The 24,251-nt window shown below is 37.8% G+C and overlaps 1 protein-coding gene across 1 annotated transcript; it reads right to left on the minus strand.

Moving 5' to 3' along the window:
- Positions 1-5,982: 5,982 nt before the first annotated feature.
- Geko (olfaction protein geko) lies at positions 5,983-24,251 on the minus strand. The gene is made up of 4 exons (XM_078192028.1): positions 23,574-24,251; positions 20,886-21,286; positions 17,410-17,542; positions 5,983-6,993 (listed from the first exon to the last, which is right to left on the minus strand). The coding sequence occupies exons 2-4, from the start codon at positions 21,091-21,093 to the stop codon at positions 6,822-6,824; spliced, it is 513 nt and encodes a 170-aa protein (XP_078048154.1). The 5' UTR covers positions 21,094-21,286; positions 23,574-24,251; the 3' UTR covers positions 5,983-6,821.

The following is a 24,251-nucleotide window of genomic DNA, read 5'->3' on the forward strand; positions in this document are numbered from 1 at the left end:
ATAACTAATAATTATATATTATATAATATAATGATTCTATATTATATATAATATAGATAACTAATTATTAATACATAGTTATTAATATATAAAATTACTGTTATGAGATGTCTTAATTAATATCATTGATGTATAACGCCATTATATTTAAATATCTCAATGATACATTTATGTATACGTGTTCATATGATATTATACACAATACTATATTGTATTATATATGATTTGATATTTATGATTTTTTAAGATTGCTCATTGGCTAATTATGATCACAACGTTAGCAAAAAATATTTTACAGAATATTTTTTATTTCCTTCAATTTTTAGCCACATTGTCGTCTTGTTCTCTTATATATCCTTCAAAACTACAATAAAATGTTTATGCATTGCTAGTTTTTAAATTTTACTTCACACATCAGAATAAATTCATCTTTGTAGACTTGCAACTTCGTTGACAATTTACATCATCAAGATTGCATTTATTGCATCAGTTATTTTGAACACATATAAAAATGTTGAATTATAGAGCGTTAACAGGGTAAACAACTGATAACAGTTTCGACAACTGGTCCACACCATTCACACTTTTCCCACTCACCTAATAATTGCAATATCACCAACGAACTCCACAGCCTGTCGGAATGCTACCGGATCACGTCTCGACCGCAGAAGAGAGCACCCTAGTCACCAACGAATCCTCGCTCATCCAAGTCCCCCGACCGCGACCTGTTTGCGCACGTTTCCGGCACACTCGTCTCGCCGAACAGTTCACCGATATTCGTCGCGACTCGACAACCGATTTTACTCCCTCGATCGTGTGTCACCGGGACACCGACGGCGAAAAACCTGGGTGGCGGTTGCGTCTTTGGTAAAAACCCGTTGCCGAGTGTTTCTCCGGGCAAACGTACTCTGAGAGCTCGATCGCGCCGACCAAGAGAAAGTGATCGCCCCTACCCGACGACGCATTCAAACGAATGGCGAGTCCCCGGGTTGCGACATTTAGTGCGGCAACGAGACGTTCCTACGTGACGTTCTTCCTGAAGTCCCCTTTGCTGACCCAGTCGCGTCCTCCCCAAGGTCGCCGCGATCTCCCACCGAGCTTCTGTGGTTTGGAAAGGAATACCACGCGACCTGAACTTTTTCTCCGCTGATCCATATTTATGACACAATTCGATCAAGTACGTGTTTGGTAACCTCTTCACACGATTATACAATAGTATAGAAATAAGAAATTGATTTGAAATATCATTCTTATCGATTCCTTGCAAAATAATGTGTCGAATTGGTTTTTGGTACCACTCAATATGGATGACATTTAATCTTTCCAAGCGAAAATGGAATTCAATTTTTCAAGAAATATTTTGTTCTCTTTTACAGTTTCTTATGTTCATCGTGATCGTATTTGATTACTTTTATATGTAAGGAAAAATTTAAAATAATCTTAACACTTTGCACTCTAAACCACTCTCACTGGAAATCTAAAATAACTTTTCTGGCTTATAGTATTTCTATTTTATACGATAAAGAACATTTTATGTATACAAAATTGATTCCTGTGATTCGTAACAACAGTTTCACTTTTATCAATTTTTTAAATCTAATCTTTGTTAGTACAAGAATTATTTGGAACGTGATAAAGTAATTTTAGTGGTGCCTCAGAGTCACCACTCGAGTGCAGAGGGTTAATCTATATGCGTATGGTTACCTGTGATATTAAAAGAGAGTAAAGAAAGCGTATATAACAAAATGGCAATTATATTAACCTCGTTATAACAAATTTAACTTGTACAAACGATAAAAGTAAATCAATTGTAACCATCTGGATATTTCTAATACGAATACGTTTCATATCGTTTATAAAAATAAGCACGTAAAATTCGCGAGATACCAATTAATTTATAATTAAGAAATAACTTAAAGGGTAATCTAAAAGGGTAAAAAGTCTCAAAACGATCTAAAAATGGTCATATTGCTTTTTATGAAAAAAATGTATGCAAAGTATGAGAAATTGAAAGTAACGGGCGGCGATAATTGTGTACGCAGATCATGCACAGGTCTTTATTATCAGTTGTTTTCGCGTTGATCTTTCATAGAAACGATGCCAACGGCCACTTAAGTGCGATCACGCAGCAACTACTCTGTAAGAATACAATCGATTTCTTGCGTGACGGCGACGGGACACGATAAACGAGACCGGTTACAAGCGAACCTGTTGGAATCGTTGCTCAATGGGCGCGATTTTCTTATGTGACCCCGATCATGTAGGTCGGAACCGATATCGCCTATGCACTTTTATCCGCTTGCATCACCGATCCAATCGGTATATTAAGTACTCAAATATATGAACATATATTTATCTTGTCCTCATTTTTTGCAGGTTCTTGCACTTATCGGAGCTACTTGCTTGGAAAATGGTTCTATAATCAGCCTATGACATTACCACTATTTGATACTGAACATAAATGTATCACGTGATATATTACCTATTCGAGAAATAAAGAAATAAAGTGTTCTAATCGAGGAATAGAGATCATTTTTTCGATCATTTAATATTTTTAGGGTGATAATACAAATTAGGTACTATGCTCCGTGCTGAAATTGTTATTACTTGTTACGAAATTCTTTTGTTATAAATTGTCATGTTCCTCTTATGAGATTGTTCACACTGTACGTTTTGAAATAATTTTACCTCTTTCCAAGAAGCTTTTCGATTATATTTAATATTCTTCGGAGGATATAATTTGGAATGAACGTTATAAGATTGTTATAACTTGTTCCACGGTATTTTGTGATTATTTTACATGTTCCTTTGATTCATATCTCAAAGAACGTTCTAAAATAATTCTTAGAAAAGTCGAAAAAGTCGAAAAAGTCGAATTCAATTTACCAGCGGTGGATTTTGCACATGTTTGATTCGCAAAGCGGTAAATTGCATTTAAAGTAAGTCAATGCATTTATGTATTTATGAGACGAATAATTAACTATCATTCATAACAGTAAACAGATTAAAAGTATTCATGTATGTCAATGTATCAATTCCAACTTATTAGAATCATTCAGAGAAAAAAGAGAAAAAAATCATTCAGAAAAACAAGTTGATTTTGCATAAAGATCTGCAGCCTAATCATCACCTAAACGATTAACTCTGATTTAAATACGGCTGAAAATATTTGCAGCATCTTGGTCCCAGATCAATTTCCCGCAGCGGTTAAAAAATTGCCGCGCAGCGATTTCACGCGAAAACAATCCGAACAATTTACAGCGACGCCGCTCCCGAAAAGTTATTATAATAATCTCCGGCGCCTTTATCGGCTTAAGCGCAATGCCAAGCACCTCCCGTCGCGAGCCGGGTAACAATCCCGGGGTACGGGATTGTGCCAAGAGAGTCCCGGCGAGCAGTTAGGATTCCGCGATATCCTCGCAAAAATGATCGCGAGTGCCCCGTTTATCGGCGCTTTTCGCGCCACTGCCAACTCTGCGATTCGAGAAATCGTAATATCCTGCCGCGTGGTCCTGCGAGGGCCGACTTCCTACTCGAAATCGGGATCCCCCGCTGTTTCGCTCGGTGATTCGTGCTGCCGCGACGACGTTACGATACACTTTCTGAATAATCCACGATTACCGAAACGAACGCGCGCCGGAAAACGTAGACTAGGGATATTCTCGGCTACCGGGTATGAGAAAGTTTCATGGACGATCGACCACCGTGGAATTTTCGAAGAGAGAGGTTACGATCGAGCCAATGCCTTTTCGATGTAATTCTCGGCTTCCCTATGACAACGCGGTTAATTAATATTTTACTATGTGGTATGTAAATCTATTCCTTTAATTCTCTTTGTTCCTTTATTCTGTTATTAGTGAAGCTTTACTTATTTTGATGGAACCAAAATTTGGGCTTTTTGTTACCATGTCGGAAGAATTTTTTTTATACAGACGATTAAAAATTATTTTATCAAACTTTACAGTGGAAAATTAAATTATATTTGTCGAAGAATAATTTGTTGGAGAAGTCAATTTTTGTGGACTTTCATTTGATGGTTCCGGGTCTCTTCTCGGGCAATTTGACCATCTTCGCACAAGTTGAGAACTCATTTTCATTGTGAAAATAATAATAAATGAGTAAAAACGTATTAAATAATAAATTTATAATAGTAATTTTATTTGGAATTCTTATGTTCCATAAATATCCACAATCTAGACATCGTCGATTCAGAATATATCCGAAGATATTTTTCGCTATAGACCTGAAGTATTGAAGAAGGAAATCAAAGTAGCAAAAGGAGAAAAACACATAGCATGGAGGATGAAAATGTTATGGGTAGCAGCCGCTGTCGAATTTACGGGGCGGTGATCTCGATGGATTAAACACGGACAATATGACGACGGAATGGGTAAACCGTTGTCGCGCAAATTAGTTCCCCCCTCTGGCCGTGGCTCGGAGAAATAATTGCAAGAACCGGGCACGAACGAAAGGAGGCATTACCTTGACCACCTTTGTGGGTATTATACGCTCGCAAAATATTATACGCCGATGGTAAATAGGGACTACTTCGTTGAAATCAGTTCGAGCGTCGGTAAATTCTCGTAGAATGGCCATTAGGGACGAATCTCGAGAACGCAGCAAACGTTCGCGTAATTGCCCCGGGAAATTAATAAAGGCGAACTCGGGCTGTTGCGTAACGCGAGTCGGAGAAATGGAACCGTGAAAGAGAATTTTTATTGTTATGTTGCGCTCGGGGTACCAGGAAATTACGCTCTTCTGGCCTTAGAGGATCGGCCGAATTAAACTGATCCGTGCTTTATCTGACAGGGTGGTGGAACGTGTACTTTTCAACTTTTATGGCTGTATGCTTGGATTATTCGTATTGGAAACATTATATGCATTATTATTATTATATGCACAAATATTATATGCACGTCCGTCGTACGTTTTTTAAGCGTTCTTTTACGTTTTTAAGTTAACCGTTTGGCGGATGTTGTTCACATTTCTAAAAATCAAATTCACTTATTTGCAACAGAATCCGTATTTAAAACGAAATAACTATTTTATTTATTATGTATATTTATTATATCTTATTTGATAATATTTATTATTCATCTTTGGTATGTTAGAAGAACTAGTTTGTTAGATAATATCTGAAAATATTATTTTCAGAGCTTCCAATTTGTTGGCTTGATAAAAGAATTACAAAATACTATTTCCTCGCGTGAATTAAATTTCATAAATAATTTTGTGGGAGAATTTGATTTAAAAAAATTATAAAGTTAATTTGTTGAAAGGTAAATTAAGACCTCAGAAAAGATTAATTTGTAGTGCATAAAAGGGAATGATCTGTGAAAGGATTGCGAAGTGCATAGCCGGTATTTCACTTGGATGCTGAAAGTAGTTTTATATATAGTGTGTATAATTTAAATATTGTTTTACCATGAAATGTTCTTTAGGGTCATTTTTGTAAAAATATGTATTGAATGCAGTAAAACTTGTGCGTTTAACGAATGTTGTCGATGAAAACCTGTCTGCACAGACTGTGTAAAAGTTGAACCACCGAAGTTTAATAAAAATGATTGATACGGTGGAATAGCAGGAAAGTAAAAGAAAAATATACGTAGATTTTTCATTGAACGGAAATTGTTCTTTGGTTCCTTAACTTTTACATAAATAATTCTTTTAGAATCTGACCGAAATAAATTCATTTTACAGTTAGTTATCCTCCATACAGTTTAGATAAGTGAATAATATTGATGATAAAATAACAGGGTAAAAATAATTATGATCGCGTTAAAATAAAACGAAAGCCACACATGTGACCATTCTAATTTAACGCCGATCTAATACTAAATAAGCATATACTTGCCAGTATCTTTGAAGAGGGCAACCCCGTGTTTTATGTGTTTTTCAGTGCGAGTTCTCAAATTTCGCATAAAACTATGCTTCGATAGTGAAATTGCAGGTACATAAAACGCGTGTTCCCGAGGAGCACTTCACCACCAGCGAGGGTTTGCAAACAACGGAAACATGTCTTTATTGATGCTTTATTTTCGAAGAACATAAAATCCGTAATTGTATGATATACAACTTAATTGTACAGTTCGGTTCGTGCGATATACCTGCAATATGCAGAGACATAAAGTCGAATGTATTTGAGCTTAAACAGTACCGTGTACAATTACGCGAGTGGTTGGTACAATAAATACGAGTCATGAATTTCTATTCGCTCGTAAAACGCGAGCAAATCTCCGGGAACACATTAAATATTATCTAATTCTCTTAGGCGCAGTCTAAAGCTATCTTACGTCGATTGAATGGTGTTAGTTTTATCAAATGATACAACCGTTGGATCGTTATCAGACGCGCGAGTGTCGTAATTGGTCGAGTACAGCGAACAATCATGTACCTATAAATATCTCAACAATACGCTCGCTCACAATTTTGCTTAACAATTACAATAAAAAAATATAATCAACAACTCCATGATTATCAGTACGTAGCTTCAACTACCGGCAAGTGTTTTCTTTGCCGTCGTGTCTTATTCGATTTCATTAACAAAATACTCTAAGATACTGGACAAACGTTTTTTTGGAATGACTTTCGTAATCTCAGCAGACAGATATCTACGCGTAGCATGATCTGAATGTACATAAAAGTTTAGAGGACACTGATTTCGTTGAGATCCGACGGCAGTATTCGGATCTAAAAAATCTTCAAAAACGGTATAAAGTGGTTTTGCCGAGACTTCGACAGGATAAACAATCATCGATATCACAGGCTTCATTGTCGTTTTTGTGTTCTGTAAAGTCATTCTTCAGGATCGCGTCCGTCGTTCAGCGCAGCCGGATCTTCTTCATCATGTTCAGAACGCTGGAGCCAGCCAGAGGACACGACGGGAAGAAATTGTGGCATCCCTGGCCCTCCAAGCCGGATATCAACTGGCCCATGTGAGCCGCGAAGTGGTATCTCGTGGGCACTTCCGCTAGCGTGCTCAAGCTCGTGTCCCTGAAACATTTTCACGAAATATTCATTCGTTATTTTTTCTCATTGCTATCGAAGCACTATCTAATTGACGATCTACGAAATCGATAGTGAATATGCTAATGTATTTTAGGGTGTCTCAAAAGTCATTCTTAATGGAGAAATAAGGGACTCCTGAGGACATTTGAAGAAACTTTTTCCTTTGCACAAAAGCAATCCGCAGCTTTGTTTACGAGATATTAATGAAAAACAGTGACCAATGGTAGAGATCCGCTGTCGCGAAGAGGTCGAGCCAATCAGGGAACAGAGTTTCGTCCGCTCGTTGGCTCTACTACCTTGCGCCAGCCAAGCACTCTTATTGGTCTCTGTTCCTAATTAATAACTCGTAAACAAAGCCGGGGGTTGCACTTGCGCTAAGGAAATAGTTATTTCAAATAACCTTAGGAACTCTTCTCAACTGCAAGTGACTTTTGAGACACTCTGTATATGAAGACAAAGGTATCTGATTAGAAAATATAAATATTTTCAAGTTTTGTGTATTCTATGTATCAGAGACATTAGTGAATGGAAAATACAACTAAAAATTTAGAATAATGATTTGAAAGTCTGTTACAAAACTGTACATAACTCGTTGTTAAAATGATCAGTTAGAGAAGATACTGATTTAGTACTGAAGACTATTATTTCATTATTTTACATTAGTTAAGGTCAAACGAAAGAAGGTTTATAATTTTTAAGGCAAACAATAGTTGCTCGATAACGAAAGAAATATTCACCATAGTTTTATAGATGTTAATTGCAAGGAAAATAATTTCAAAAAATTCAAAAAAATTCTAACATCTCAAAAAATTCAAGTCATTTGGCTCAGTTTTGAAAGGGGTTGTTTAATTTTGAAAGGTGTAACATTTTTGTGAAGCACTATAAATATCATATGAAGTATTATTATATCTTAGTTATCTTGTGAGAAAACAATGAACGTATTTTATTAACCATTACTAAATATCGATATAAATTGCATAGAATTCGTTTGAAATATTTTTATGATCCATATATTTAATTCATCAATAACATAAGTACATACTTATGGACATCTATTATTAGGAATTTTATTATTTGGTAATTAAAAACTAATGCATGAAATAATTGTGAAGTTAATTTCGATTTCAAATGCAGTGAGATATTATGAAGGATGTATTAACAGAAATCAATATGGCAAAAGACCAAACTTCACAATTTAGTGCAATAGAAGTTATATCTTTTTCGAAATGAAACCGATCGTGTCTAGCGTTCGGGACACGGTATCCAAGCAAATTCAGTTGGCCGTTTCGCAAGAATCGGGTCGCGAAACGTGTTTTGAAAGAATGGCGTGGCGCGGACGAAATCAGCGTCGCTTTCGTAACTGTTGACCATGATAAACTGGTCGAGGAGCGCGCGGTATATAAGAACAGGAACAAGGCGAGTCGCCTTTTACTTTCGATATCGACGGCAGTCGGTAAACAGCTACCATGGAATCCGGTTGCGCTCGGCAAATCGGCTGGAAATTACACTGACGCGACACCTTTCTCCGGTTCCAAGACACAACTATGCGTTCGTGCTCTGTCAGGAACACCGGAAGAACGGTCAACTTCCTTCGTTTTTATTAGCAGGGGTTTTAAAAATGCTGACCATTCCCAAATTTCCATCTTTCACTATTTTATATACGGAGAATCAAAATTTTTTACATTTATAATCGTATGATATTATTTCAGCAGAGTTTAACATATTTAGTACAGTATTATAATTATCTTCTACTATATTTTGATTCTCCAATAGCAATTTTTAGAATGGTTTAAATAGAATTTAAAATGTTACAGTTTTATTTCAGTACATTATGATTTCAATAGTTTTTATCAGAAATATCAGAAAATGAACGTGAAAACAATTTTTACCGAAACAAGAGTATGATTGTATTTGAAAATGAAATGTTGGAATTGAATATCTTTTTCTATTTTTTCTACAAAGTAGATAATTTTAAGATAGATAAAAGCAGCTTTATCAAGTCTTTATCCTATATTTTTTACATATTTATTACTACGCTATTAACGTAACCTTATCTGTTAAAAAATGAATCATAATATTACAAACATTCCTTACGGCTAACAAACAAAGTTGAAAAATCCCGAAAATTCCCATTATCATTCAAGAATAACGAATCACCCCGTAATATTGTACTCGCGCCAAAAAGAGAATCACCCTACAACAGTATAATCAGCATCAAAGCCACGACTCGAAGTTTCCAAGGGTCTTCAAAGAACAAGGAATTTCTCGGATCTGTTCATATTTCTATAAAAGAATTCGTTCGCGACACCGCTGATTTAACCTCATAGGCACGGCTGGATTTAGTGCGAATGAAATTTTTCATAACTAAATTGCCATTTTTCTTACTATATATATATTTTTTGGTATAGTTATATATAGTATTAGCTATATACATATATTCTTTTCTTAGTGTATTGTACATATACACTTTCACTGTAATTGTTTACTTTAATAACTAATAATACAATTGAGTAAAACACGAAACATTTCATCAAGAAAAATACTTTAATTTTAATTTCGTGAAATATTTTCTTTTTAAATTGTTAATTCTCTAATCAAGAGCAATGTACAATTCACATTTCAATTATTTTGTGAAAGTTAGCAAAAAGAACTAAGTTTAATTATTTAATGAAAAATCTGTTTAATTGTTTAATTCTTTTTTTGCTTCACTTTTTATAAGTATATTAATCTATTTCTTAGGGCGTGTAAGGAGAACAAATAATACTAACCCGCGATTTCATATCGAAATATGAAAAACTCGCTCGCGGTTAGAGGTTTAAGGAATATCGAATGTCCGCAGAATGATGAAAATCGACCACTATGCGTCAACCCCTGTTCCCTGAGGTCGCCGATGAAAACGGAAGGGAGGATTCCGCGTCTCGGAGCGGGAACACGCTCGGAAATAAGGGTGAGCCACGATCCTCGAGGAAAATGGTGGCGGCAGGAAGAAGGACGTCGCCGGCAAGGAGCAGTTTCGTCACGCATGGCTCCCGAGGAAGACGCTCTCGCTCGTTCCGGCCGCAAAAGGGAAATCCGAGGCGTTTTTGAGCGTTCCGAGCGTTTACGAGCGGGTGCGCGCCTCGGGCTGCTCGATGTCCGCGGCCCGGAACACGACGAATAAACGTGGAACGGCTTCTTAGCGTTTCCATCTTGATCGGTTTAACCGGGAGCGATCCACGATCCAATAAAAATCGGGCTGGCCGGGAGCCGCGTTTACGCAGGCATAAAAGTAAATATAAAGCTCGGATCCTTCCGGGACATTAATCGCGTCGGGAGGACCGCTCGCGATACGATTCGCTGCGGCTTCGTCCTCCCCTTATACCCGACGGTTTTTCTCCTTCCTTTTTTTTTAAGTGCACTCTGGGTCACTGAGGGCGGAGGGAATTTTTCAGCTCGATTGTTTCGCGAACTTGTTATCCGATCTTTCAATCTACTACCAATTTTCTGGCTTTGTTCGGCGCCCTGTAAGCTTCCCGACTGACGCTAGCTTTGGGAAACTATTTTCCGCAGGATAGACTCTAGATAGAGAGTTTGAAGTAACGTGTGTGTTCAATCAGAGGCTCTGGTTCTGCTCGCCGAGGAATCGGCGAATTGAACTTTCTTAACGCTGGAACTATTGGTCAGTTGTTTCTGGCTCCTTTTTACAATTCTCAAATTATAGAACGGTTTCCATGAGAAAATTTTTAGATAAATTTCCTTATTCATGTATACATTGTAATGCATGTGTACCAATGTATATTGTACCAAATATAAATAAAAAATGTTTATCATTATTATAGAAGTATATAGCTTAGTGGTTCTAATGTTAAGTGACAAACCTACTGAAATAGAATGAAAGAATTTTTGTTTAGCAGTAAGTAGAGTTTTAAATTCCTAAAAGACATTTAAACAATTTTTCTTATCTTCGCGTAGTGTCTTCATTTTTGTACGATTTTGCTTCAGTTTTATAAATTTTTCTTATTACTTTTATAATTCTTTCAAGCTGAATTTATCGATATTTCATGAATTTTTATGCGACGCCTCAAAACGATCTAGGAATTTATGGTCTCTTGACATTTGTGTCAAGTATTATAGCAACGTAAAGTTTGCTTCGCCCTTTACTGTATACATATATTTACTAATATGTAATGAGTATGCTGAGATGTTATCGAAAATTATAACTTTTCTGAAACAGACGATGAATAACTTCATTTTTAGCCACTTTTCATCGCAATAATACGAAAAACATACTTTTCAGAGAAACGAGTATAGCCATTGTACACGTCCATTTGCAGACGCTATAAAATTCGTGCACCGAATACGAGCGTATTTTTTTTTTTTTATAGAGACCGTGGATTACAAATGAAAGCAAAGTTTACATACGCGTTTTCATCATTTCCATGCGACGCGTTCCCTCCCGAAATTAATTTGACCGTACACTCGCAATATACCGATACAGCTCTGTTTTCTAGAGGGGGCTTTGATTTCAATAATCCGTTAGAGGCAATCCATTTACGTTTTAATTACTTAATCCATCCAGTGACAAATAAAGACACGGCACGACAGAGGTTTAGAGCAATATTTCGGGCGCCGACGGCCGATCGAATTTTATCATTCGCCGCATGCGCTCAGATAATCTCGTTGTTGATGATGAGTCAACATCATTAAATCGCTATTAATCATTACTGGGCTCCGCCGAAATATCCTCGAAATTAGAGCTACCATATCGGTTTAATCATCTTCCCCGTTGGTAACTACACATGCATTACCGTTATTAATTGTCTATGGATTATCTTCGTTCGTCGTGTAGAGCTGCCGTATTCGATAATGAATATTTTAGTAATGATACGCGCATGAACATTGCTAGAGCAAGGGCCCTGTGCAAGCAGCCGGCGCTCTCTGTCGAAACGTTAATTAATTGGACAACCGTTGAACACGAAATTTCCGTCAATCTCAACGTTCCAGCCCCCGCGCCGCGCGAGAGCTTCCGCGTATCGCGCGATATTTTTTTCTTATTGAAATTTGAACGAAACGTTGAGTCGACGGGCCGGTCCACCTGTTAATTAGAAACCGTAACAAAATGCGGGAGACACCGGGGAGGATACGGAGCTTAATTGCTGTCAATTAAACGGGCAACACGCTGAACGAAATTCACCTTTTCAACCGGAAGAGAAAAGTGAAGAGGTTTGCCGCGCAATGCTACGGGACGAACATAAAATGCTAAGTTGCGGGCCACCGTTAATCGTTAGAGCGACGTCGCCGTTTCGAGCGGTAATTAAGCTTTGGCGTCTTGAAAGTCGCGAACACGAAAGCGAAAAGCGAAGGAAACGGAAAAGGAACGCCACGCCGCGCAAGTAAGTACAGACAAAGTTCCTCGATCCAAAGGAACCTTCTCGTTGACTCTAAAAATCGACTGATCAAATATTCTTATACCTTGGTTAACTATTCGTTCGCAGTGACTGCGACAGATTGTGACAAAATGTATTCTTGTTTAATTAATAATTACCGTATATTCAATTAAATTTCAAGAGAATAGTATTACTCTTTATACTACAGTCTAACTATTGTGATTTGCATGCATAAGTTTATTTAATAAGGATTCGTGTGTATAATTCAGACATAGTATGGTCTAGTGAACTGGTCGTCTATCATTTAAACAAAATTTAAATCGTTTAATCCAATTCTAAAAAAAGGTTATTGCGTCTTGAAAATTATCCAAAAGAATTTGAGATTCACAGTGCAACTTTGAATTATAAAATGTAAATATAATAAATTTAATTTTAAAATGTAACAATAATAAATTTAATTTTAAAATGTAACAATAATAAATTTAATTTTAAAATGTAAATATAATAAATTTAATTTTAAAATGTAACAATAATAAATTTAATTTTAAAATGTAACTATAATAAATTTAATTTTAAAATGTAACAATAATAAATTTAATTTTAAAATATAAATTCATGAATTTTATTATAAATATAAATTTCAAGAGTCATGCAACCCTATGAATGTTAAAGTTTAATATAAACTCCATAAAGTCAACCAAACATTGTACAACTTTGCCAGTTTCCAGATCAGCACAAATAACGCATGACACGCTTTTCATTTTCGACAGTTGCATAATGGCGTTACTTAGTCGATCAGCGTTCGTCATCGATGGAAGACGCCTCGGCATAAGGTGGCGGGGGACACGTGGTTCGAAATCGCTCGGGGCATCGTAGAAAGTTGGAAGATTGAATAACCCGTGAAAAGGAAAGTGGCAGATTGTTACAACGCGTTCGCTCAACCTGTGTTCCGCTTTCGGTGTGCTCGCTTACATAAGAACAGACGAACTTTCACATCGCGCGTTCTCTCCCTGTTCTTTGAAGCATCATCGACTTCTTAATCGCCGGATGCGGCGGCGGTGACGCCGAACAGACAATCCCTGTACAAGTAGAATAATTCAACACGGTTCCGCTGTAGTATTTCTATAAACCGCGAAAGGTATGTCCCGGTGAATGTCAAGTGTTCCTGCTTTCTAGTCGAAGAATTCCAGGCTCGATTGTTCGCCGGCAGTGATGCATTGTTTTAACTCGATATTGCAAATTATTATATTCAACGATATATACAAATTATATGCAGTGATTTTTTCCATTTATATTAATTCTCAGAACTTTTCTCTGTTTTTTCCAAATTATTCAATCCTTGTTTAGAACAAAATTTTCAAGGATGCATTTGTAAGAAATATTTCATACTGTACACTACTCAAGAACACTCTACTTACTGTACAATACTATTTAGCTAATCATAACTCTTTGATATAAACGAGAAGTAATTAAAAAAATCATTGAGAACAGAATACTATCACATATAATGACAATCATAAGATAAAGAAAAATGAAGAAGGAAAGAGTAATAATCAATTAGATAGAGTTGACGATGGTAAGCATATCTTGCTTCAAAGAGGAAGCGAACGCTTGAATCGATGCAAATAACACAATATAGCGAAAACGCGTTCTCTTCGCAGTTACTTGATTAAATAATCCGTATTCTAGTGACTTCATCGAGAGCGCAGCGTGTATATACGGGATTTCAGCCATCAATTTTGGAGGCACCGTCAGATATCAAGCAAACAGGAACAACGCACTGTTTGATATCAAGTTTAAACAGATGCGGAAGCCGGCGAACATCGAATTCGATATCAGAATCGACGCGCGGGATGGAGCGGGCTTCGTCGCGAAATTGGATGGCGCGCGTAAGCTGGTCGCGCTATAGTATATTCCCAGGTCGGTAACGTGGATGTTAACGCTCGTCGATTCCGAGGTGGACATTGCTCGAGAAACGAGGGCGCCGATACGCGCGGTGCGCGCGCTCAAAATTCGATGACGCGGGGACCGATCGCGGCGTGTCCCGCAATTTTCGTTTACGATGGAAGGTAAAGCGCGGACCCGCCATATTATTTGGATAATTCGGCGCGGCGGTCGTCGCGCCGCGGCCATTTTCCTCGCCGATTAAAAGCAAAGTTATGTTAAACCGGCCCAAATATTGACTCGTCAATGGGCGGCGCGGCCCGGGATCGAATCGGTTTGTTTGCGCCGCGCGAAATCCCGGCGCGGTGATCGCGCGATCCCGAGCGGGTGCGCGCATCGCGGCGTTATATCGCGCCCGGCGTTATTGATTGAAACGAAACTGCTCCGCGCGGGATTTTATGAAATGCGAATCGATCCGCGCGCGTACAGACGACGCCCGTGCGTTTTCATATATTTCGACGTATTCCCGGGTTCCCTGCCCCGCTACGGGCTACGGCCGACAATAAAAGCTCGCCAGGCGCAGATCACTGACATTTGTCGAGATTGATTGGCAATGCGATTTGCAACGGGAAATTTCGACACAATTTCGAGGTATAGCGATCCATTCGACGTTTTGATATTCCGGAGATCTGGTGTAGCCTTGGTAACGAGGACCGGGAAGCAAATATTCCGAGAACGATTTTTAGTCGAGCGACCTTCGAAATTGCTGCAAACTGAATTGAATGGAAGTTATGGCAGGTTTTTGTTCACTAGGTTGCGCAGTTTTTCTGTAAAAATCTTTGCAGAAGCGATGGTATGATAAAGTGTTGGTTTATATCTTTGATTGTTAACAAAACATGGATCTTCAGTATAGTTTCGTGCATCCGTTAATAGAAACATTATACTTGTTCTTATTGGTTCATTTAATAGTCCGAAAATGATATGATTGTATTCGTTTAAACTGTTTCCAAGTTTACCATTTCAATGTTTGAAAAATGATCTTTAGCTTATACAGTGGATGTTATGAAATTCAAAACTTCACGGAAGGAATGATAATCTGATCCGTTCTAAGATCTTTGTATTTGAAGTTATCTTGATAAATTCAAAATCCAGAATTTTCATAGAATGAGCTATTTAGCGTATAAAACTGTTCTAAGCAATTCATTTCTTTAATCGTTTACACAATTTCACCGTCTCATTTTTATTACAAATCCATGAAATCCGCTTCTTAATTATTAGTCTAGATATATTGAAAATCAATTTTGAGTGCATTAAATTTAATTAAATTTTATTTCATAAGCTGAAGATATCTTTAAATTCTACTTGCATATTTCGCAAAAATCATTTTTAAAAATACCAGAAGTTAGCTGTATGAAGAATGTTTGTTTAGCTTGCTGCCACTTTTATTCGTTCACGAGTTCCTTTTACTATATTATTATTTTATAACAACCGTAACGAAAGGAAGATTCTGTAAATGTCCTTTGAATCTTGGAAGTGTGAGAAAGTAGTGAACATGTAAATAAGGTTACGACGAATAAAGTAAGAAATTAATTGCTGTTTCCTGTTAACACATATCACCATCATTGCAGTTAATTTCGCTAGATGTTGAATGGTACTTGTAAACACTGTGTCGTGTAATTTTCATAATGAATGTACGTTCTACACACGCCTCACTTTAATGGTCGCCAATCACCATTAAAGTGATTATAGAACAACTTTCTTGTTCCTGTCACAAAACTGTTGTAATTATTACATAACCTTGACATAACATCAATAATTATTTCTCAATTTCAATATTTTCGCATTTGGCATCAGTACACAAATCTCAAGATAATGTAACAATTATCAATAGAAATAGGTTCGAAACGCGACAATTTGTGATCGCGTGAGAATATATCGAATATTAGTCGAATGTTACGTAAGAATAACGAACACGACTACAATGGTCAACCGATAAACGAATTATCGTACCGTGAAATACAAGCACGCGATATCAGTTATTTTAGCTCGAAATTCAATGCCGTGTCGGAGTTAAATGACAATGCGATACGGTTTGGTCTGCGAGCGGCCACCACGGTGCTCCTCCAGTTTCGTTTTTCAATGACGTAAGTTGTTTTGTGTGCACGCGTTTCCTGGCGCGTCTCGCGAGCGCGATCGCGCCCGCCCGGTTCCGAGCGTGTTATACTACCAATGACAGACGAAAGTGGAAAGTGAAAGTGGCGAGTCAGGGTCCGAGCGATGAAAGCGCGTGGTCTACGAGCGCCTTGGGTCGTACCGTAAAACTTCGAACGCGAAATTGCTCGATCATCGCCTCGGCTTCGAACGTCTCGCGTCGATCATTCCGCCGAATGCATCGTAAACAGTTAACGGTGTAATTGCCTTCGGCTTTTGTTGCCCGTCTGGTTGCCCGTTCTTTCGTCCGGTCGAAAGCGAATCGCGCCGAAAATTGTCTTAGTTGAAATTTTAAACTAGCCCGTCGCTCGCGATAAAAACCGAAGCACCTGTAGATTCTTTCCAGTTACGGTGAAACGAAGTCGTTGTGCTGGAAAGCGGTGAAAACATACTTTTACTTCGAATCCGTAACCGAGTGTTAGATTGGTGCAACTGATCTTTATTGTCTACTTCTTTTCTGTGAACGTTGCAAAAAGTTTGCAAAAGTTGGGCCGAAATGTAAGAGGCTTAGAAATATGAAAGGGGAAAGGGTGGTCGTTAAACATTTTAAAAAACATGTTAGGGTTTTACAGATACGTAATAGAGATTGTTGAACATTTGGAAATCTATGTACTTTATCATGTTCGTTTTAATGATATAAGTGAATCAATATTAACAGAAATGAATGCGCAGAAACGGAGCATGAATTGTTAGGTACGTTTGGTTATGTGTACGTTTTTCAGTGCAGTCTGGCTACTGTGTATGCCTAGATAGTTAACAGAGACTAACTGTTCGAAGAACCACACAACATCCAAGAAATGCTGACAATTCAATATAGACATTGCTCGCAAAACACTTAACTTCGAATGAAATTATTCCTTGATGTATGGTTCCAGGAACGTAGCGTTTCAAGTTCTCGCAAGATATCAAAGAAGAAGGAGAATCGTAGGTCATGATTTACCTGATCAAGTTGAGTAACGACCTCTCCATCTCGCTTAGCTGATCCTGATGCACGGACGAGGTCAGTTCGCATATCAGTTTCGGCAGGCAAGCGGTCTTGATCGTCGCCATCATTCGGGCACGTCGTGACACTGCTGCAAATTAATTACGAAATCCGTGTACACATTTGACCTTGTTTCTTACAATAAACTGCTTATGAATCGCTAAATCGAATATGTCGTCTTAATCTTTGTAGAAATTACAATGCTAATCAAACACCATACTTAAACCATACTTAAAACACCAACCATTGGCAACGTGAAATTTGCGTTCCAAGCATTTCGCAAAATTTTGCAAAGGAAGCGAATTTTAAATATTTTCAATTTTCGTATTTGGAAAAGAATGTTTTTCTTTTTATATCCTCCTTAATCCACTTAGTAATGCATGCGTATGTAACAAATAAAAGTAGTCCGCGATTTTGTACCGAAAAATTAAAAACTCACCCGTGGTGAAAGGGTTCATTTATGAAATTCCAATTACGAACGATTTTATTTTTATTTTTACGAAAATTTTATATAATACGTATGCTATCTACACTTTTTGTGTAACGAGTAAAATTAGAAAATTTTTCTCACAACTGTTTATTTTTGCTTACTGGAATAATTAGCTCTGAGATTAAAAAATAATGATCTCCTTTAGCTGATTGCAGTAAAAAAGCTAAATTGAAAAAAGTGGACATACGTGCAACTCCCTGAGCGTGTCATTAGCGAGTTACAGTATCTTGCGTTCGGCATTTGGTACACGCTTAAGGAGATAATTAATCCGTTTGCAACTCTAGATGGACGCCAAGAGCGTTCCGATCGAACAAGCTACAAAGTATCTCTACCTTAACGAGTTTCATTCATTTCTTAACAGCCTTTGGAGAAAACTACGAGAAATCCTTTATCGAACCGGAATCTGCTTCTGCAGTGTTAACCAGTTAGTTGTTTCTAACGAGTACATCAGTCGCAACACAATATATCGTTAACCGGTTAAAACACTGTATTTTCACAAACATTTCGGATTTCGGCATCGTTCGGGCTGTCTAAAAATAATCCGGCGGAACAGAACGTTTTCATGCAGGAAAATAATGCGGCATACGTCGGTATAAACTCTGCAATCGTTGCAGAAAAAGGAGCAAAACTGGTCAGACCTGTTCGCCGTGGAAGTCTGAAGGACGGTGACGACAGTCCGCGCGCGTTATATCCAAAAAACGAAGCTGAAGTTGCGGGGACGCGTCCGCGGAAAAAATCGAAGGCGCTAATATGGCTTTGATGGCACTAAGCACCGCTTTTCCTCGGCAGTGAAACTCGATTTCAGAGAATACACCCAGGGACAGAAATAATGGATGCAACTCGTGTGTAAGCGTGAAACCCTGACTCGCGCGTGGACGAGGACGCCAAGAGGTTGCCACGGCTGTTGGACACCGGAGCCGGTCCCCGGCTTTCGAAATGCATTTTCTAGCTCAACGAACTGGTTTCCCGAGGTCAACCCGCCGATATCAGGCTGTTCCACGGGATATAACCGATCGTGATACAATCGATCGAAATCATTCGCGACCGATTCTGCAGGTAGTTTTCAAATCTTCGATTGCCTCGCGCGTGTGGGCTTTTCCACTTTTCCTGTTTCGGACTTTCCTACGTCTTTTTCTTTTTATTTTCGTTCACGATATTAATGAGTTACTGCGAGTAGTTTTCTCGAAAGGAAAAAACATCGCTAGGCTGTAGATATTAATGGTATGTGCAGATTTTATTGTGAAATATATTTGACGTCCAGTAAAGTTTATTTATATCCATTGTATCTACTGAATTTTCGGACGAAATTGCAGGAAACGAAATACCCTCGTTATATTGAAAATAATTGGTATTATTTTATGAAATGTACAACGATGTGAAAAACCTACAGACGAATGGGATGATATTGATTAATACCTTGAAATTATTGAACGATATTGAGAAACTTTTAGAAGCGTATTTGGTAATTTTCGAGAAGAAAATTTAAAAACGAAATGCAGTTTGGAAAGGAAATCTTTGAATTGAAAAATAATATTATAGGTTGCTACATTTTTGGCAGATGAAATTAATGAGAAACCAATGGAATATTAGAATTTATTGCTATATCAGAATCATGATTATGTACGCATAAAGATCTGGTAAAGGATAAAACAAAGTCGTGTGACGTAGGAAGAATTACTTTTCGATTGTGTTACCTTTTGATGACTAATTCTCATGGCTACAACAGGAATGAGTAACATTCATGTTTAGATTTTATCAATATTCAATCTATATCGATCGCGCCGATTAAGAAGCTTTAAATTAAACAACGGGAAAAAATTTCATAATTGAACTGAAACAAAACGAGTCAGTAAAGGTCAACAAATGCGCGTGACAACCTGAGTGGAAAAGAATTGCAGTCAGATTTTTCCCACGTTTATTAAAATAAAAGTGATCTTTTTATGCTCCATATCCATTTCAATGTCTGTAGATCGATTATTATACATACATAATTCAACAGTTCTATCCTTTATTTGAATCGCCTAAACAGTTAGGTAAGTTAACGCTAACTCTATAAATCATATCTGGTATCTTGAATATTTTATATCCTCATTTCATATACATATATGCGTTTATTCCAAATGGACATGGGAATCGTATGTATAATCATTACCGCCTAACATTTTTCCGTCCCGTCGTAAGTATTCTCGCGCGAATAATAAAGACAGGTAGGTTGCTACGGAATTTGTCATATTTTCCGATAGAAACATTCTGCTGAGACACTAGGAGATACCCACAGATTACATCAGTGTTATAGTGTTATTATCAATCGGAGCCTTTTTAACGACTACGAAACGATTACGTAAGGATCACGTTGAAAATATGCGAAATGGATGGCATTCGGGAGCATGTTTACATAAATCACTGACAAAATAGCGTACGATGGTCACTCGATTGATAAAACAACGGTAGTGAACGGTTCTATGGCCTATAAATTGCTTGTTTACGAGAATCTAAATAGATTATGATTACTGCGAAGTCGCTTCGAACAAGTAATCAATCAAATCATGACTCGATGGCAAATGGCAAACTTAAAAGAATGTGTTGATAATTGTCAATCACCGCGTTTGCTGTAGGAGAATATGTAATAACTCGAGAATGAAAAATATAAGCAATAATGAATTGCAATAATTTCTTAAATCAACAGAAACGTTCAATTTACAACGAATCGCAGTATCGTGAGCTGAATCAAAGAAACTCGGCCAATTAAATTAGACGAACCTTTAGCCTATTCAGTTTAGACGTGTACAATGATCTGCATGGATCAAGAATGTCAAATGTCAGAGCCCGTACATGCACGTTAATATTTCACTTAGTCATTCTTGCGATTTACTTCCGCGATGATAATATCTCGCGACAGCAGTGTTAGCACTTTGCCAAGCCTGTTAGTGACATATGTCCTTACCGGTCTCCTTGCCGTTGTCCTTCTTGGCGATCGCGCTTGGAACAGGCGACTCGATCGGCGGCCCAACAGGACCCCTCACCGGCTCGGTGAGATTTTGCTCCGAGTGCCTGCCGAATATCGTCGAGACCAGGTAGTTGTAATCCGCGGCGAACACCAGAAACATCCCTAGGAATATCACCAGACGTATGGTGCTCGTGTCCATGACCATACTAGCGTCCTTGGCAGTCCCCGGCTAGTGTGACTAAGCTCGTATATAACACTTGCCCGCGTCTCTCTCGTCTGCTCCGATCGAGGATCCCCGATTCACTGCGGCCTCCTGCCCGATTCGATGACTGGATCGGTACGCAGAGACTGGGTCTGGCTTTTGAACTTTAATTCTCGACGTGTGGCCGGCTTTACACCTACACGCATGGATACGTTAATCAACGGAACCGCGGGTTATATGCCGCGTCACTATTCCATTTAAATTAGGTGCGCCAGATGGCTCGATGATCGACCGACTGGTTTCATTATCAACCGCGAAACGTTTCGGTAACGCGATGTCGTCACATGGATACCCGTGCCACGATTATTCGGTAATCTGAAGAATGTCTACTATAGAACCGTTGATACGGATCTATAGAACGTCACGTTTGCTTTGTGCAAACATTCGTGTTAAAAATGGAGATTGTGCTGGATGAACAAAATTACCTGGCCACTTCGAATAATTCATATGGTTTCGGCAACGTGGAAAAATCTCAAAGGGAAAGATTCTTTGGTTTAAATGAGCTAATTTTGGGATGAACAGAAAGTTCGTCTTGTGGTCATATTTTTCGCGTTTCTAAGGTCATCGAGACTTAATTCTTTTTTATCTATGATCACCTGATGGTCGGTATTATATATTTTTGGATAAGTCCTGATCAAAACTATTACGTTGAAACGATGGAAGTGTTACAGCCATTTTAGAAAACGCCGATGAAATTAACGTCGCAGAAAGTGCATCTATGAGAAAAATTTTACTGCATGCCATGACATTTACATCTTTATAGTAAGCAATAGTGCCCATTGATATTTTCTCAATAGTAAATAGTAAATAGTAAATAGTAAATAGTAAATAGTAAATAGTAAATAGTAAATAGTAAATAGTAAATAGTAAATAGTAAATAGTAAATAGTAAATAGTAAATAGTAAATAGTAAATAGTAAATAGTAAATAGTAAATAGTAAATAGTAAATAGTAAATAGTAAATAGTAAATAGTAAATAGTAAATAGTAAATAGTAAATAGTAAATAGTAAATAGAAAATAGAAAATAGTAAATAGTAAATAGAAAATAGAAAATAGAAAATAGCAATTAGATATAGATTATAGCACGTGTCATGCCAGTTTCTTATTTCCACGTGCGAATAGATTTGAATTAATTTCTTAATGGAAGCAAAGATCAATAGAATTTTCTTTAATTAACATGTTTGCTCGTAATACCTAAACAATGTCACACGAAGTCAGAACAACTTATTTCGTAACGTAAAAATTTGCATCGCGCTATAACTTTCTTGCATTTTGTAGTATAGGAAGTTTTAATTTACTTAATAGACGTTATTAAAAATTGTGAATATAAGTGTGATTATTTTAAACGACATAATATTTGTTAAATATTAACATTTAATATATTTTAGAATTGAATTAAAATAAAACAATTACTAACATTAAATATCTAAATATTATTGTATCAATCACTTGTGTGACTTATTAACAATATTAAAGGTACAGTTTTCAATTTATTGCATAATTTAATATAATTTTGATAGTGTAAGAGTCTTCATGTTAAATGTTATTTTAACGTGTGATGAAGAACTGTGCATCCAAATAGAGCACTTCATTGAAATATTTTTGTTCAGTGCTGGAGAAAATGTAATTTTACTGCTCATCAACAATTACTCGGCCGCAAGTTACTTTTTATAATCTTAAAGTTTTCAAAAAATAGTATAAGACAAAAAACTAATCAAACTAATAGCATCCAATCAAGTTACATTGTAATTACTCCGGAAAGAAACCTTTACGAACTATGTTTCCTAGAAAATCGTCTGTGAAAACGAGAGCTTGCATAAACATCCGCAGTTCTCGTCATCTGTTATGCGCAATCAGCACACTGCGGATGCTCATCCAGTTGGTAGTGAGCTCTACCAAACATAATGAGAGGTGAAATGCGACAAAGTTTTCCATAATTTTGAATATCCTCGAAATCCTCTACGAGATAAACAATCTTATCTTCGACATCGTACTTTAAAAATTCCTTTCTACAGTAACTGTATACAATCTACCACAATCTACTTGATCCAATTGTATTATAAAAAGCGATGTACACATACCATAATCCAATAAAATTTTTCTTTAAACTTCTACGTTACATGAACTATTTCGAAATTTCTTCCGAGAACAATAATCTTCTGTTTTACAACCTTCACCGACTTTTTTTCCAAAATCCAAAGATACGTAAACAGCTGCAGTCTTCCACCTGAATTTGGACCCATTACCGTGCTCGCGAATCATTTTTCCGCTTCGTGCTCCGCGACGATTTTGCCGAAAGTGTCAATTGCGCAAAGTTTCGCGGTAGGTACGTCTTTGTTGCGCAACGGCCGCGGTATGCAACACCTTAACCCAATTTTTCGAATCCGTAAACACTCGTTACGTGGGAACGGAACAATACGTACTCGTGAGAAGCATCGAAGGTGCACTGCACTCGCAGAGACTAACAGAGTTGCCGCTTTCCGATGGGAAGATGTTGCAGCCGCTCGTACTCTCGCTTTCCGTTCGCTTCCACTTTCTTCGGCCTACTCCGAATGAGCAGAGCTTCCTTTTACTTTCGTGGAACGTTGCGGACGAGTCCGCGCACGAGGACAATATCAGACAAATTTTGCCCAGCAGTAGAATCCTTCTCGTCGAAGACAAAAGACGAAAATAAAAGACGCTTGGTGATTTCTTCGATCTTATAAAATCGGCGTACGTAATTTATCTCGCACTATGATTCGTCGCAAAACACATCGATTCCTGGTAGTCGTAGATCACTGTCACAGCCACGGGAGCATAACTAAGAGACGCGAGGTTCGTTTTCTTGATCGGTACAAGGGAATGCCGCACAAAGCTGATAATAGTTGCACGAGGTTTAATGGACGATCGCGGCTACCGATCGCGACGGTTCGTGTTGAACGTCGCGAGTCAGACGTACGTCTCCGACGGGTGAATTCGCCGACGCTGCCGCGGCCTACCGACGTCGTGGAATGACTGTGAATGATTCGAAACCACGGCTAGCGGCGAACCTAACGAGTTGTCAGTGAAAGTTGGACACTCGCCCGCAACTCGCCGCGATTCGATCGGCCGATCTCGTGCCG

This window comes from Augochlora pura, chromosome 10, assembly GCF_028453695.1.
Source record: "Augochlora pura isolate Apur16 chromosome 10, APUR_v2.2.1, whole genome shotgun sequence".
NCBI classification, from domain to species: Eukaryota; Metazoa; Arthropoda; class Insecta; order Hymenoptera; family Halictidae; genus Augochlora; species Augochlora pura.